Source organism: Muntiacus reevesi, chromosome 2 (genome assembly GCF_963930625.1).
Source record: "Muntiacus reevesi chromosome 2, mMunRee1.1, whole genome shotgun sequence".
NCBI classification, from domain to species: Eukaryota; Metazoa; Chordata; class Mammalia; order Artiodactyla; family Cervidae; genus Muntiacus; species Muntiacus reevesi.
Window position 1 is genome coordinate 267,478,866 of NC_089250.1, and position 17,358 is coordinate 267,496,223.

Here is a 17,358-nt window from a genome sequence, read left to right on the forward strand (position 1 = left end):
CCTAAGGGCCAAGAATAAGGTGGAGGCCTGTTTGCTTAACTCCCTCCATTATCTCCTAATGAGAGCTTAATTGACTCTCCCTTGCGGGCCTTTTTAATTAGCTAGCCGGTGAAGCCGACCTGCAATACTTTTCCCAGGAGCCCTGGGCTGCAGTCTCCTGCTGCAGGGCCTGCCGGGAGTTGTAGTCCCTCGGGTCCAAGCCACGCGTAAGAATGCGTGGGAGCTGGGTGGGGCGGGGTCGGGCCACCCGGTCCTGGCATGGTAGGACTCATAAAGGGCCGGAAATAAATGCATTGATGCCCTCCTCCTCCTGGTTGCAAAGTGCTTTTATGGGAAACTGGGGGGGTGGTTTGGCACATTGGCGAGTGGGCTGAATGTATACAGTCGGGGCTGGGGTGGGTGGAGTGCTGCACCTGAGCGGCAGAGGGTGGAAACTGGAATTTGGGAGATTGAGTTTGGGGTGGGAGAACCCTCGTCAGGGAGGCCCAGGTGGAAATGTCAGGGATCAGGGAGGGGTGGTGGGGGCCTCCGCCGGGGCGGCCTGGCCTGCCTTGCGCCCATACCCCAGCTCCGCACCCCCAGTCACGAGCAGCTCAGTCCCCGTGCAGAAGCTGGCTTCGGAGGCCAAGAACACAGCAGCAGCCGCCACCTCAGCTGGCTGGCCCATGCGGCCCAGGGGCTGGGGAGAGACAAGGAGGGAAGGAGAATCAGGAGGAGCCCCGCCTGACCTCCATCCCCACACCACCTCGACCCGGCCCCCACTCCTACCTGGGCCAGTGTGCCCTCTCGGATTGTAGCAGTGGGGTCAGGTGTTGAGGCCGCCAGCTCTTCCCACAGAGGGGTCCAGATGTTTCCAGGGGAGATGCTGGGGTGGGGGAGGACAGGGGGTCAGGGAAGTCCAATGCACACACTGCCCCTTGGGGTCGCTCCCCCAAGAAGCTCCCCACCCACGTGGAGCTGCTCACCAGTTGACACGGACGCCATATTGACTCTCATCCAGGGCCAAGGCTTTGGTCAAGGCTGTCACTGCCCCCTGCAGAAGACGGGGCACGGAGAAAGTTCAGACTGGAGCAGATGAGGTTCCTTCTGCCGTCTCCTCGCACCCCTGAAGGAGGGCATGGCAACCCACTCCAGTATTCTTGCCTGGAGAATCCCATGGACAGAGGAGCCTGGCGGGCTATTGTCTACAGGGTCCCAAAGAGTCAGACACGACTGAGCGACCTAGCATGCGACCTAGCATGCGTGCACCCAACCAGGGGGCGTCAAGCAGGGGCATTGGAAGAGGGAAGTCACACTCTCCCTGCAGGTCTCATCCGGCTGCACCTGGCTCTGTTTCCTGGGAAGCCAGGTGGCCATGCCTCAGGCCATACCTCAGGGCTGAGGCACCTGCAGGAAGGGGCGGGTCTCTCAGCGGTGTACCTTGGTGGCCACGTAGGGAGCCGCCTGGGATTGGCCGATCGCCCCGACCAGGCTGGAGATGTTGATGACATTTCCCCGGCTCTTGCGCAGATGAGGGAGGGCGAGCTGGGGAGACAGAAAGCGGAGTAAGCTGCCAGCCTGTCTCTCTGCTCTTCAGTCATGCAAGACCTTGAGTAAATTCCAATTCTATCCCTCCCCTCGCTTGCCTTGGGCAAGGCCCCTTCCTATCACAAAAGATTGATTAATGGGTACAAGGTGGCTCACCCCAAGGGATACTCAGAATGGGAAGCTAAACTAGTTCCCTCTCCGGATCACCCCACCAGCTCTTGCAGACCTCGACTCCCTCACAAAACAGCCTCTGCCCCATCCTCAGTGCTGTATCTTCAGATACTCCCCCAAATGTTCCAACCTCAGGGCCTCTGCACTTGCTATTCTCTCTGCCTGGAATGTTTTTCCTGACATAGCATGTGACTTACTCCTAGGGTGACCAACTCTCCCCAGTTTGCCCAGGACTGAAGAGTTTCTGAGGACATGGGACATTCAGGTCAGGGCTGAAAGGAGACGATCCTATCCCCTCAGCAACTTCAGTGCAAATGTCACTTCCTCAGTGAGCTTTCCCTGACCATGCTATTTAAAACATCATGTTTTTTTTTTAAAGGATGGCTAGGTGTCCAGTTCTGTAGGAATTTGGCTTACTAATCCTAAGTGGCCATTCATACATACATTCAACACACTGTGACTTTCTTTTTTGGCAGCACCTCCTATCTTAGTTCCCCGACCGGGGATTGAATCCACACCCCTACGGAGGAAGCACCGAGACTTAACTACTGCACCACCAGGGAAGTCCCTACCATTCTGTTTAAAACTGCAACCTGCCTATCCCTGGGCCCCCAACCAATTAACTCCCTCCTCTCCCCCACCCTGGAAAGCTGAGGTCCATGGGGACTGAGCCAGGCTTATTCGCCACCTCATCTCAGCACTGGGCACACAGCTAGTGTTCAGTAAATATTTGTCCCGCACTGCTGTGGCCCCTGTCCAACCCTCACATGCACTCCTTGGCTGGCATCCTCCCCCCCCACCAAGGTCACCTACGCCTCTGTGTGGCTACATCAAGGACCTGCTAGTCTCTTATCAGCCTGACCTCTGCACCTCCCTCCCTCCCTTCAGACAACCCGATCTGAGAGCCTGGCTCACTCAGCTGACGCACTGTAGCACTCACCCTGGCCTGATTCCATTTCCCCTAAATGTTGGGGTTCCTGGGTCCGCTTCTTGCCTCCCTGCTCTGCCATGGGAGCCCCACTTCCCTGGGTTTCCACAGGCACCTCCTAAGTCTCCCTTGGGTGCCCCTTATGGAGTGCCTGACCTGCCACCTGCGGGCATTTCCATCTCTGTCTCAAGGGCAAAACTTAAGTGTTGGATCCCCCAAACCTGCCCCCATCCCTGGTCCCCAGTCTCTGACATGGGGTCCACTCCCACTCAGCCTCTCAAAACAGAGTCTCAGGAGATCTGGGTGGCCTTCCAGAGACTCCCCCTTTGGTCCTCAACAGACCCATCACCAAGGTGCTCTTAAATCTCTACAAGTCCCTCGCTCACTAATTCATTCAATCAACATTTCATGAGGACCTATTATGTGCTGGGTAACGGGGTAAAAGCTGGGGATACTGCAGGAATCAAGAATGGGAGAGATTTCTGCCCTCATGGAGCTCAAGTTGCATGGGGAGGCAGTCTGAAGCAAATGCAAGTGCACTGTGGAATGTTCTAGAGTGTGGTCAAGTTTCCCAGGTGGCTCAGTGGTAAAGAATCTGCCTGCCAAAGTGGAAGACAGGTTTGATCCCTGGGTTGGGAAGATCCCCTGGAGAAGGAAATGGCAAGCCACTCCAGTATTCTCACCTGGGAAATCCCATGGACAGAGGAGCCTGGCGGGCTACAGTTCATGGGGTTGCAAAGAGTTGGACACGACTTAGCGACTAAACAGTAAATAAACAGTGTGACTGGGGACACGAAAGCAGAAGGAGAGCAGGATAAGGGAGAATGGGACTGTTGGGCTGGGTGCAGTTTCAAACAGGGTGCCCGAGGGTGGGCTTTGGGAAAGTGCGTGTATGTTCAGTCATTTCAGTCGTGTCTAACTCTTTGAGACCCCATGGACTGTAAGCCTCCAGTCGCTTCTGTCCATGGGATTCTCCAGGCAAGAATACTGGAGTGGGTTGCCATTTCCTTCTCCAGGGCATCCTCCTGACTCAGGGGTCGAACCTGTGACCCCTGCAGTGGAAGCACGGAGTTCTAATCACTGGATGGCCAGGGAAATCCCAGATTTGAGCATTTTGAGTCCAGGTGTGAGCTGTGGGCATCTCTTAGAGAAAACCATGCCAGGCAGCAGGAACAGAGAGTGCAGAGACCCTGAGGCAAGGCCAGGTGGGGCGTGTTTGGCAGCAACGAGGCCACTATGGAGGGAGGTGAGATCAGAGGAGAGACAGGGGTCAGATTGCGTGAGGCCTTGAAAGCCACCTCTTCTCATGTGCGCAAATGCAACCGCCTCCTGATGTCAGTTCCCACCCCACTCTGCCCTCTGATTTCTTCCTCATACAAGAGCCAGAGTGGTCTGTTACTAGTAACGATCTTAGTATTCATGGGCTAACATCATCTTCCTGGCGGGCACTAGTAGTAAACAACCTGCCTGCACATGCAGGAGTCGCAAGAGACTGGGTCGGGAAGATGCCCTGGAGGAGGGCCTGGCAGCCCACTGCAGGATTCTTGCCTGGAGAATCCCATGGACAGAGGAGCCTGGTGGGCTACAGTCCATAGCGTCGCAAAGAGTCCAACAGGACTGAAGCGACATAGCATGCACATCACCTTCTTGCTCAAATGCTTTCGATGCCTCCCTGTTGCTCTTGAGGTGAAGACCAGATGCCTCAGGGATTTCCCTAGTGGTTCAGTGGTTAAGTCTCCACGCTTCCAAATGCAGGAGGCTTGGGTTCTATCCCTGGTCAAGAAACTAAGATCCCACATGCCACTCAGCATGGCTGGAAAAAAAAAAAAGACCAGATGCCTCAACAGGGCCTCCAGGCCCCATGTATGTGCCCCTCAACCCCTTCCCTCAGCCTTAGGTCCTCAACAGACCCATCACCAAGGTGCTCTTGAGTCTCTATGATTCCCTTGCTCATTAATTCATTCAACCAACATTTCATGAGGACCTACTATGTGCCGGGTAACAGGGTAAAAGCTGGGGATACTGCAGGAAACAAGACTGGGAGAGATTTCTGCCCTCATGAAGCTCAAGCTGCATGGGGAGGCAGCCTGAAGCAAATGCAAGTGCGCTATGGAATGTTCTAGAGTGTGTTTGGGCTCCTAATTCTCTCTCAGGGCCAGGCCTGTGCACAGCCTGCTCCCTCCCAGGAACGTCTGCACCTCTGTGTACCTCCATTAAGAACCCACCGGACTCTTAACGGCCTGACTCCCTCCCCTTCAGACACCAATCTCCCCCACCTCTCCCTGAGTTGACATCTCTCATCTTTCATTTCCTCCAGGACACCTACCATGACTTCCAGAATACACTCACTCATATAAACTTGTCTCTTGTTTATTTAGTAACAGTTGGCTGCTCTGTGACTATAAACTTCACAAGGGCAAAGACCACGTGGTGCACCCCCCCCAGTCTTTGATGAGTAAATAGATAAATGAATGGATGGGTTTCTAAGAATCTATCCAGCTCTGAGCGCTTACAACAGACACTCCAGTGCTCAAACACCTGTGAACGCCCTCCTGACAAGATTCCCTTTCCTTAACTATATAAATATCCCAACCTCCTCTGGTGTTTTTTCTAACCTGGGGAATGGCTAACTTTGCGTCAGAATTCGCCAGGGAGGTCAAAGACCCAGAGATTCTGACTCAGGAGGCCTGGGCTGGGGTCCCAAGAATTAATATTTATAGAGCTTTCAAGGAGGCGCTTCCCTGGTGGCCCAGTGGCTAAGACTCCAAGCTCGTAATGCAGGGGGCATGGGTTCGATCCCTGGTCAGGGAACTAGATACCTCGTGCCACAACTAAGACTCGGCACTGCCAAATAAACAAATAAATATTTTTTAAAAATAAACAAAGGGCTTGCAAGGGATGCTGGTGGTGATGATGATGATGGTGATGAAGGTAATAATGATGATGGTGGGAGGATGATGGCAATGATGAAGATGGTCATGACAATGATGGTAAATGATGATGATGTTGGTGATAGTGGTGATGGAAATGATGGTGATGGTGATTAAATTGATGATGATGGTGACGGTGGCCATCACGGTGACGATGGATATGATGAGGCTAACGATGACAGTGATGGCAATGGCAGTCACGGTGGTGACGGTCATAATGACAGTGGTGGCAAGGACAGCACCTTAGGCATGTTGACAAATTTCTCTGCACTGGGACAGAGGCAAGAACAAGCAGACAAAAGTCTTTGCCCTCTGCAAAACCAGATGCAATGGGCAGACTGTGGAGCTTGGTGTGAACAAATCAACTGTATTAATAATAAGACATTTGGGAACAACTAGATGAATTTAAATAGGGCTTGGGCATTAAATGGTATTAAGAAATTACTGTTCATTTTCTTAGGAGAGCTAATAGTAATTTGGTCATGTAAAAAAGTCTTAATTTTAATTTTTAACATGAAGTCAAATTTTTCATTGTTAGTCTTGCTTTCTTTTCTTTTCTTTTCTTTTTGCCACCCCAAGCCACTTGTGGGGGTTTTAGTTCCCTGAGCAGAGATTGAACTTGGGCTCTTGTCAGTGAAAGCACTGAGTCCTAACCACTGCAATGCCAGGGAATTCCCTAAATGTGTTTTTAAATTAAAACAGTATTTGGCTTTCCTTTGCCTCTTGGGAGTGGGAGGTAACTCTTGGCTTCATGCTTCCCCGTGACTCCCAGAGTGTCCCCAGGGAGTGGCCCCCACTTGCCCTGGTGATGCCCTTCATTGGCTCCCTGACAACTCCTCCCCAGGCTGAAGACAGTGATTCCCAGGATTGCTTTCCATCCGCCCTGCCCTTCTGCTTCTGGGGGAACCCCAACTAACACAGGTGTGGCCATGAAACCGTGATGATAAGAATTCTAAACGTCTGAATAAGAAAGTTTCAACATTAGCTAAGACCATGGTATCAATGTTAGTCTTACTGTGATTTCGTAAAAGAATGCTCTTTTGGTTTTAGAAAATGCCCTCCAAAGCACTATGGGTGAAGAGACATCATACATATACGTGCGGACTCAGTTATGTCTCTGCAGCCCCATGGACTGTAGCCCGCCAGGCTCCTCTGTCCATGGAATTCTCCAGGCACGACTGCTGGAGTGAGATACCATTTCCTTCAGGGAATCTTTCCAACCCAGAGGTCGAACCCGAGTCTCTTGTAGCTCCCGCATTGGCAAGTGGATTCTTTACCACTTGTCCCACGTGGGAAGCCCTCAAAATAGATTGCAACTTATTCCCAAATACAGAGATAGAAGGATATAGCAAATGTGGTTTAAAGGAAAAAAAAGTGTTAACAGCGGGGAGTCTGGATATACAGGAATTCTCTATACTATCCTGGAAATATTCTGTACATCTTAAGGTATGTCAAAATAAAAATACATAAATGTTCTAATCCATTGGTAGTATTCATGAAGTTCTTACTAATGAAATTATTTGATGTCCGGGTAGGGGATGGTAGAAGGCAATGGATACAACAAGCTTAACAAAATGTTTCTAATATAATTGGACTTCCTTGATGATTGGTTAAGGCTCCCTGGTCAGGGAAGTTCCACACGTCACACAATGTGACCAAATAAAATAAAATAAAATATATTTACCTTGCAAAATATTTATAATTGCTAAGGGCAAATGGAGATGGAGGATTTCTTGGTCTTAAAAGCCACCTGGGTGGTTTCTGCCCCAGGGCCTTTGCTACTCTTTTGGCAAGCAAAACGCCCTATTTCTCTACTTCCTTCACTTTCATTCAAAGTTCAGCTCAAGCGTTACCCTTTCCCTTCTATTCCTCCCAGGCTTCATTTGGATGTATATCAGAGAGTGCAGACTGAGTAGCCTTGAGAAACAGGATGGAGCAAGGTTCACAAAAACAATGATACCTTGCAGAGAGTAAACTGGGTGCCAGGCATGTTCTGAGGGCTTTGTGGGTATTTAATTTAATTATATTTAATTCTCAGGACAGCCCCAGGAATTAGCTAGCGCTATTCAGCTTCCTGCTACAGATGAGAAAACCTAGATGCAGAGAGACTGAGTAACTTGCCCAATGTTACAAGCAAGGAGTGACAGAGAACCCGGGCAGGCAGACACCAGATCTAGACCCTCAGAGGTTTCCGCACCAGCCAGTCACAGGTAAGAGTCAGGAGGAGACCCAGGAGGGAGAACTTGGGACTGGGATACAGGGGAGAGTCAGGCCACGTCTAGCAGACTGTCACCCTCCCCGTGGGTCCAGTTGGCCAAATTTCCAGGAGAAACCAGAAAACTGGTTGTTTATGAGACATTTCTCTCTCTCTCTCTCTTTTTTAAATGCTGATAGCTAATGAGGGAGGGAGAGAAAGAAAAAAAATACATAGGGCTTCCATGGTGGGGCCCAGTGGTAAAGAATCCACCTGCCAATGCAGAAGACACAGGTTCCATCCCTGGTCCGGGAAGATCCCCCCTGCTGTGGAGCAATTAGGCCTTCACGCTGCAGCTACTGAAGCCCGAGGAACCTAGAGCCCAAGCTCAGCAACAGGAGAGGCCACCGCAGTGAGAGGCCCTGCGCACAACTACAGAGCAGTCCCCACTCTGCACAACTAGAGAAAAGCCTGAGCACAACAAAGGCCCAACACAGCCAAAAGAAAACTTTAATTTAAAAAAACAACAAAAAAATATATATATGCACACACATATCCCTTATGGGCTGTGATTTATGCCTGTCTTACTGCACAGAGGTGCTAATCTTCCTATTGTTGTTATTATTATTATTATGCTATGCCCCACAGCTTTCAGGATCTCAGTTCCCAGACCAAGGATTAACCCCACACCCTTGACAATGAAATCAGAGTCCTAACCACTGGACCGTCAGGGAATTCTGGCTGTGCTGTCACTCAGTCATGCCCGACTCTCTGTGACCCCATGGACTGTAGCCCGCCAGGCTCCTCTGTCCATGGGGATTATTCAGGCAAGAATACTGCAGTGGGTTGCTATGCCCTCCTCCAGGGAATCTTTCCAACCCAAGGATTGAACCCAGGTCTCCTGCATTGCAGGCAGATTCTTTACTGGTCTGAACCACCAGGGAAGCCCATGCATACTGGAGCAGGTAGCCTATCCGTTCTCCAGGGGATCTTCCCGACCCAGGAATCAAACCAGTGTCTCCTGCATTTCAGGCGGATTCTTCACCACCTGACCTAGGTGCCAATCTTAGAAGCTGAACAGAAATTGGGGATAGAAGCCAAGGCTGACTGGTTGAGCAACAGATTATCCAGTTTCCCCAAGGATATTTCACCTGGATCTCAGACAAGATCTGGGGAGCACTTGAGCATCCCCATGCAGGTGACCCCTGACCCACAGAGTGGGTCTCTGACCTCTGATTATATATATATATTTAATATTTACTTCTTTGGCTGTGCCAGATCTTAGTTGCGTCACGTGGGTAGTTTTTAGTTGGGGCCTGTGGGATCTAGTTCCCTGATGAAGGATGGAATATGGGCCACCTATATTGGAGGTGTGGAGTCTTAGCCCCTGGACTACCAGGGAAGTTCCAGTTTATAGCATTGTTTTTTTTTTTTTTTTTCCTGAGCTACTTTAGCCTTGGGCTGGATGGCTCCAAACTGATGTCGTCAAGCCTCAACCCCTGCCCTAGATGCAGGGCTCCCACGTGGGTGTTTGGTTACCATCTCTGACTCAACAGTCCCCCAGGCCACCTACTTCTCCCCCTATTGGTTCAGAGGGTAAAGAATCTGCCTGTAATGCAAGAGATCTGGGTTCTGTCCTTGGGTTGGGAAGATTTCCTGGAAAAGGAAATGGCAACCCACTCCAGTATTCTTGCCTGGAGAATTCTATAGACAAAGGAGCCTGGCGAGCTACAGTCCCTAGGGTTGCAAAGAGTCGGACACAACTGAGCCACTAACACTTTCACTTTTCACTCCAGAAAAGATAAAGGAAAGAAAAAAGTGAGGAGTCGACAAGAAGCAAGAATGGTAGAACATTGATTGTTAGCATTTGGGTGATGGGTGTGTGGGTTCAGTGATATTAATACAATTCTCTCTGTTTTCATGTGTGCTTGTAAATGCCACAAGAAAAAGTTTTATAACATAGCATTTACACTTGCCCGTACTTCTTGATCCCCTTACCTCCCTTCACTTTTTGGCACCGCACTTATCACTCCCTGACATTATATTGTATTTCCTGGCTTACTGTCTGTCTCCCCCATGAGAATGTTGGCTCCCCAGGGTCACAGCATTTTGTCTATTTTGGTCCCTGCTGCACGGCCATTGCTTAGCACGTGTCTGGTGCTAAATAAATGCTGGTTCAATGAGTGAATACAGAAGTATTATGATGGGGAATTCCCTGGTGGTCCAGTGGTTAGGACTCCGAGTTTCTACTGCAGAGGGCATGGGTTCAATCCCTGGTTGGGAAAATAAGATCCTGCAAGCTGCCAAGTAGCCCCCCAAAATGTATTATGATAAAAAATAGAAGTAATCAATTAATTAGAATTTATTTCTTTTATTTACTAATGATGGGGCTCCCCTGGAAGTCCAGTGGTTTACCTTCCAATGCAGGGGGTGAACGTTTGATCCCTGGTCAGAGAGCTAAGATCCCACATGCCTATCGGCCAAAAAACCAAAACATAAAGCAGAAGCAATACTGCACCAAATTCAATGAAGACTTTTTAAACGGTCTACATTAAAAAAAAAAACCAACTTACTAAAAAAGAGAGTAAACTATAATCTTCAAAAATACTTTGATGAAAATAAGCTGTTATCATAGAGAATGAACATATAGGTGTGAAAGTGAAAGTCGCTCAGTCGTGTCCGACTCTTTGCGACCCCATGGACTCTATAGTTCATGGGATTCTCCAGGCCAGAATACTGGAGTGGGTAGCCCTTCCCTTCTGCAAGTGATCTTCCCAACCGAGGAATCGAACTGGGGTCTCCTGCTTTGCAGGTGGATTCTTTACCAGCTGAGCTGTCAGGGAAGCCCCATATAGGTGTAGATGCCACATAAGCAAGGATGATCGGTAAAGGCTTTTCTGAAGATGTGGTATTTGAACTGAGATGGTAAATAGGAGGTGGTTATAGCAAGATTCAGAGGAAAGGCATACAGATAGAGGGGGGATGCTCTTTTCTCCTAATAGCTATTCGTTGGATGGCAAAGCTGTATCTATTACTGACTCCTTGTCCCAATCCCTCCCTCCATATCCTTAACATCCCTCACCACACCATGCTGGAAGGTTCTGGAAGGTTCCTAAGAAGACGGGACTATGTAGCCAACACGGGTAGCTTTGGCTGGATATAGGGATCTGCGGGCATTTCTTTTCTACAAAGAATGGAGCCCTTCCAGAATAAGATCAAAGCAAGGCACAGAAAACATTTGGCTCTTAGACAAAAATGGGTCTGACAAGCTCATGGTCAGGAGGTCAGCCAGGCCTGGTGGCGGGGACCCCAGCCTCACCTTGGTCAGGGTGTACGTCCCCAGCAGGTTCAGCTCCAGCAGCTGGCGAAAGCCCTGGGCGGAGGTCTCCTCGAGCCACTGTGGAGGTGGGTCTACGGGTGGGGTGAGAGAAAGACAGAGGAGAGGATGAGGGAACCGTGAAGACAGGAGAACAGGGAAGGGAAACAGGCATGGGGGGCGGAGGGTGGGGAGGAAGAGCGTGGGGGGAGTGGCAGACAAGAGGGTCAGGGTCCTGAAAAGGAACGGAGGCTGCATAATGGTTACTAAAAGAAAAAAAAAGCAATCCAGCTGGGTTAAGAAGATGGAGTTTAGGATTTCCCTGGTGGGCCGGTAGCTAAGAAGCCACCTGCCAGTGCAGAGGACATGGGTTCGATCCCTGGCCCAGGAAGAATCCACATGCCCAGGGCCAGCCAAGCCCACGTGCCGCAGCTACTGAGCCCAGGCTGCAACTGCTGAAGCCCCAGTGCCCAGGGCCTGTGCTTCACAAGAGAAGCCTCCACCTCTCTAGTTGCGAGCACCTCAACTAGAGAATAGCCCCCTGCTTTCTGAAACTAGAGAAAGCCCTCACACAGCAACGAAGACACAGCACTGCCAACAAAAAATAATAAAAATTTTTTAAAAGAGGTGGTTTATATGTACAAATGGAATACTACTCAGCCTTAAAAAGGAAATACTGCCATTTGCAGCAACCTAGAGAAGATTATGCTTAGTTAAATAAGTCAGCTGGAGAAAGACAAATGCTGTATGATATCACTTGTATGTGGAATCTAACAAATAATATAAAGAAATGTATTAATAGATGCAAAATGGAAACAGACTCAGATATAGAAAGCAAATTTATGGTTACCAAAGGGGTGAAGGAAGGAGGGAGGGACAAATTAGGGGTATGCAAGGTGAAAAAACAGAAACAGAAAACCAAACAGAAACAGAAAACCAGGGGTGTGCAAACTCCTACAGATACAAACTACTATGTATAAAATAGATATGCAACAAGGATATACTCTATAGCACAGGAAATTATAGCCATTATCTTGAAATAACCTATAATGGAATATAGTCTTTAAAAAACATTGAATCACTATGCTGCAAACCTGAAGCTAACATAATACTGTAAATCAACTGTACATCAATTAAAAAATTTAAAAGAAGCAACAAAAGAAAAAAAAACTTTGAAAGCAGTCACAGGGCCAGAAAATCTGGGTTCAAACCTCAACCCTGCCATTTCTTAGCTGCGTGACCTTAGGCAAGTCACTTTGCTTATCTGTGCCTGTTTGTTCATGTGCAAAATGAGGATAACACCTTGTTCTCAAGCTCAGAAATCTCGCACATCAATATTTGTGCCTGACCTAGTACAATAAATGTGTTTGTTAAGTAACTAGAACGGGATGGATAGTAGAGGGACAGAAAAATCAACATTCAGAAGAAAAGAGGCAGGAATGATAGGAGTAAGAACAGGAAAAAAAAAAAAAAAAAAAACCTGGGAAAAATGAACCCCAAACCTTCCAAAAGCTTTAGGAGTCAAAGTGGATGAAGAGGGTCTTCCCTGGTGGTCCAGTGACTAAAGGTCCCACACTCCCAATGCCAGGGGCCAGGGTTCGATCCCTGGTCAGGGAACCAGATCCCATGTGTGGCAGCTAAGACCTAACACAGCCAAATAAATAAATATATTTTAAAAGTGGATGAAAGGAAAGAGAGATGGGAAACAAGATAACGGAAAATTAAGGAAATGTTGGGTATTCCTCTCGGAGTCCCAGGGCTTATGGCCTTGTTTCTTTCAGAAAACAGTTCAAACCGCTTCAGAGAATCCATCCCAGATCCTATGTCCAAAACCACCCCTGCCATTCTCTAAGCCCTCAATCAGCTTTATTTTTCTTCAAGGCCGTTATTACTACAGAACATGCTAATATATACAGCCAATTCTCATTCTTTGAGGAAATTATAGTCCACAAAGTCACAGCGAACACTGAATTAGTGAATAGTGACCCCACTGTTCCTAAGGGAAAATATGTGTATATAATATTACATTATAACACATACATACTATGGACTGAATGCTTGTGTCCTCCCCCAGATTTCATACATTCAGCTCCTAACTTCAGGGCTTCGGTGGTGGCTCAGCGGTAAAGAATCGACCTGCCAATGCAGGAGACATGGGTTTGATCCCTGATCTGGAAAGACCCCACACGTAGCAGAGCAACTAAGCCCAACCACTGAGCCTGTGCTCTGGAGCCAAGGAGCCACAACTACTGAAGCCCACTCGCTCTAGAGCCTGTTCTCCACAACAAGAGAAGGCACCACAATGAGAAGCTTGAGCACTGCACCTAGAAAGGCGCCCCCAGTCTCTGAAACTAGAGAAAAATCCGTGCGTCAACAAAGACCCAGCACAGCCAATATGTATATATATATAAACTGTTATAAGAAAAGGAAATCCTAACTTTCGATAAGTTGGTATTTGGAGGTGGGGGTCTGTGGGAGTTAAGTCATGCTGATGGAGCCTTCTTGAATGGGATTAGTGCCCTCATAAAAGAGACCCCAGGGAGGTCCTTCGCTCCTTCTACCTGTGAGGCCCCAGCAAGCAGGGCCTCACCAGACATCAAATCTGCCTCTGACTCGATCTTGGACTTCCCAGCCTCCGGAAACAAATGTTCATTGTTTAAGTCACTGAGTCCATGGTATTTCTATTATAGCAGCGTGAGCAGGCTAAGACAGAACATATATGTGCTATGTGTGTAAGGAATATCATGCTCCTGCTCAGTCGCTTCAGTCATATCCAACTCTTTGTGATCCCACGGACTGTAGGCCACCAGGCTCCTCTGTCCACGGGAGTCTCCAGGCAAGAACACTGGAGTGGGTTGCCATGCCCTCCTCCAGGGGATTCTCCCAACCCAAGATTGAACCTGAGTCTCTTGCGTCTCCCGCACTGCATTACCACTAAGCCACAGGGGAAGCCCAAATGTGCACATATGTATATGTGTACAACTATATGTTTCTCTAACATAGATTATAATCTTAAATCCTAAAAGTAACTCGCACTGGTGGTCTCATTTATTTTGCAAATAAAGCAATGGGGTTCAGGAGTGTAGGTGACTTGCCTGAGGTTGCCCCACTCCAGGTACCGGAGTTAGGATTCAAACCTGTCCAACTAGCCCCAGAGAGGCTCACAAGATACTGCTCTCTTCTGCCTCCGCCTCTGGGCATCTCTCTGTTTGAAAACTGACCTCAGAGGGCAGAGCATCACCTTGTTTGACCTTAGCTGGGAACATGTGCTGCTGGTGACTCAAACTTTTGCCTCTCTGAACTTCTCTGCAAATACCCAGAAAGCCCAGTGGGATTCTGAGGTTATAATCCATGCCCCCACCAAGTAGTTGAGTTCGCAAGTACAGAATCCGTGAATAAATGAGCATTAACCATATCTGCCTTTTATTGTCTATTTCCTTACTTTACAATGTGAATCCCATGAGGACAGGAAGTGAAAGTTTCTCAGTTATGTCCGACTCGTTGCAACCCCATGGACTATACAGTCCATGAAATTCTTCAGGCCAGAATACTGGAGTGGATACCCTTTGCCTTCTCCAAGGGATCTTCCCAACACAGGGACCAACCCCAGGTCTGCATTGCAGGCAGATTCTTTACCAACTGAGCTCTGAGGACAGGAAAGCTTGGTGGATATTGCTCACTGCTAAATCTCCAGTCCCCAGGACAGAAGGTGGAGTATAGTAGATGCTCAATAAATATCTGCTGAATGGATCAAGCACACGAAGAGAAAGGAGGCACTAGTATCTCTTTAAATCCTTACAACAAGAGGAGAGTGCAGCCCAGGGAGAGTAAGTCAATTGCTCAATGTTGCCCAACCAAGAAAAAAGGCTTCTTTCTACCATGGTGTGTGATCCCAGTCCAATCAGTTCGCCTCTCGAAGTCTCGGTTTAGCAATGTGAGGCATTGTCATGAAGGGTAGTCATTAAGTGGATGGCAATTTCTCTTCAAAGCCTCCACACCAAGCCCTATAAACCATGTGTGGAGAAATATCTTCCCAGTCATGGAAAAAGGGAAGGGCCATCAGCCTCACTTCCTAGATAAAAAAAAAAGGCTACAAGATGGAAGTTATTCGTCCAAGACAGTTCCTGTAATTATGAGGCTGAGCAGTTACACTGTTTAGCACAACGACCCTATAATGATGATGAGGATGGTCATTTTCGTTTTAGAAATGTAGAAACGGATGCAGAAAGGGCTAAGGGCACAGGCCTGGGGGCACACAGCAGGGGTGGAGCCAGGATTGGGGTGAGAAGCCAGAAGGTGGGCTGACACCAGTGGGGAACAGCCCTCAGGCCTCACGACTCACGGTAGCCAGCATTGTTGACTATGCAATCCAGGCGACCGAAACGGCGGATGGTCTCAGAAACGAGGGTCTGGGGAGAGAGAGATCTTGTGAGTGAGCAGTGCTGGAACCAGGTCTTATAGAGCCAGGGGGTCCCAAAGGCAAGGTGGGGACAGGAGTCACAGCTGAGGGGCCAGAGACCAGCGCGCTGGTGACATTCACACTGTGGTCCCTACCCTAGAGACCTGGGACTGGGGACAGATGTCAGAGAGACTGACTAGACGGAAGGATGGAAAGTGAGGAAACAGAAAAGAATCTTATAGGATGAGATCCGCTGTAAGGAATGTATTTGTCCCAATCCATGTGACAGCTGTGACAGTGCCTTGAAAGAGTGGGAGGTAAAAGTGAATCCTCCCAGGAGACACAAGACGTGGTCCGTACAGTAAGGGAAAGCCTTGAAGTGATACTGAGCTGAACGGTACAATAAAGCCAGGAGAACTGGGAAAGGCAGAGGGAATGGCATGTGCAAAAACTTTCGGGGTGGCCAGGGGAGTGGGGGCGTGGGGAGAGAGAACCAACTGGACATAGCAGGTCGTAGAGACAGAAAATACGCTCACCCTCACATCTTCCTCCCGAGTCACGTCACAGAGCAGAAAGACAGCGCCAGGAAGCTCTCGCTCCACAGCCCTGCCCCTGGCCTCTGCAGGAAGAGAAGGGCTGGGGGTCTGGGCTTCTGAGTCTGAGGGAGGAGGGGGCTGGGGGCCCGGATCCTGGGTCTGAGGGAGGAGGGAGCCAGGGGTTTGGACTCCTGGGTCTGGGGGCCTGGACTCCTCCCAGGGGGTTGGGGATGAGGACTGAGGGACCTTCACTCACCATCTTTGTCACAGATAACCACCTGCGCACCGCTTTCCACTGAGAATTGAAAAAGAAGAGGTTACCCCAACAAAGACCTTGGCGAAGGCCTCTGCTGCCCTCTAGTGGCCACCTGGGGTGGGTGGGGCCTGTCTTCCGCTCTGCTCCCCTCGTGACCCCAAAGTCTCCTGATGACTCTCTAGGACAAGGGGCAGAAGTTGTTTTTTTTGGGGGGGGGGGAGCAGAAGTTTTGACAGATACTCTTCTGGGTTACTCTAGGTGCCTGCTGGGGCTTCTGAGCCTGCCTTCCTGGGTTCCAGAGTAAACCTGAAATCTGCAAGAGACATCATCCCCCAAACCGCCTGTTTTGCAGAGACTACTGAGACCACAGAAACGGCGTTTGGAAATCTGCCAAAATCCCAGGCCCTAGGCAACCACTGCCTACCTTTTCGTTCACTCTGCAAACCGGATCTAAGAGTAAGATAAGAATCTAGACTCCAGGATGGGACCTACTTTTTCTCACACCCACAGCCCTCGGGGATCCCTCCTCTCCCAGATTCCCAATAATTAGAGCCAGTCAGACCCCACTCACCGAAAGCTCGAACGATCGCGGCTCCTATGCCGCGGCCGCCGCCGGTCACGATGACCACCTTTCCAGCATAGCGCGTTCCCATTGCCATTCCGCCAGACACCGCCTCTCCTCTGTCCCTCACTCCGGGCTTCTATCCACCTCCAAAATCGGGTGAGGTCGTGGGGTCGAATCGTAAATAGGGGCCGGATCCAGGAAGCCCGGCCCTGAGGATGGGGGTGGGGGGCGTTGCCAGGAAAGCTAGAGGCCTGGAAGCCTGGTCCCTCCCTCAGATCCAAGAGTCTGGATGCCCAGACCTTCTTCCCTCAAATTAAGGATTCCTGGCGTCCGGCCGCCCTCTGCCCTCGGACCTAAAAGTCCAGGTCCCTCGTCTTCCTTCAGACGCAAGAATCCGGTCCCCATCCCCCTCTTCCCCCAGACCCAGTACTCCGGACCCTGAGATTTCCTGCTTTCTCATACCTACAAGTCCAAAGTCCCGGTCCCCTCCTTTGCGACCCATAAATCCACGACCCCAGCTCTAACCGCCACCCCTC

At 49.6% G+C, this 17,358-nt stretch overlaps 1 protein-coding gene across 1 annotated transcript; it reads right to left on the reverse strand.

Annotated features, from left to right (window-relative positions):
- Nucleotides 1-502: 502 nt before the first annotated feature.
- Nucleotides 503-17,260, reverse strand: HSD17B14 (hydroxysteroid 17-beta dehydrogenase 14). Its single transcript, XM_065926467.1, has 9 exons — nt 16,829-17,260; nt 16,258-16,296; nt 16,002-16,084; nt 15,409-15,475; nt 11,070-11,161; nt 1,420-1,524; nt 966-1,033; nt 769-865; nt 503-679 (listed from the first exon to the last, which is right to left on the reverse strand). The coding sequence occupies exons 1-9, from the start codon at nt 16,914-16,916 to the stop codon at nt 506-508; spliced, it is 813 nt and encodes a 270-aa protein (XP_065782539.1). The 5' UTR covers nt 16,917-17,260; the 3' UTR covers nt 503-505.
- Nucleotides 17,261-17,358: the final 98 nt, after the last annotated feature.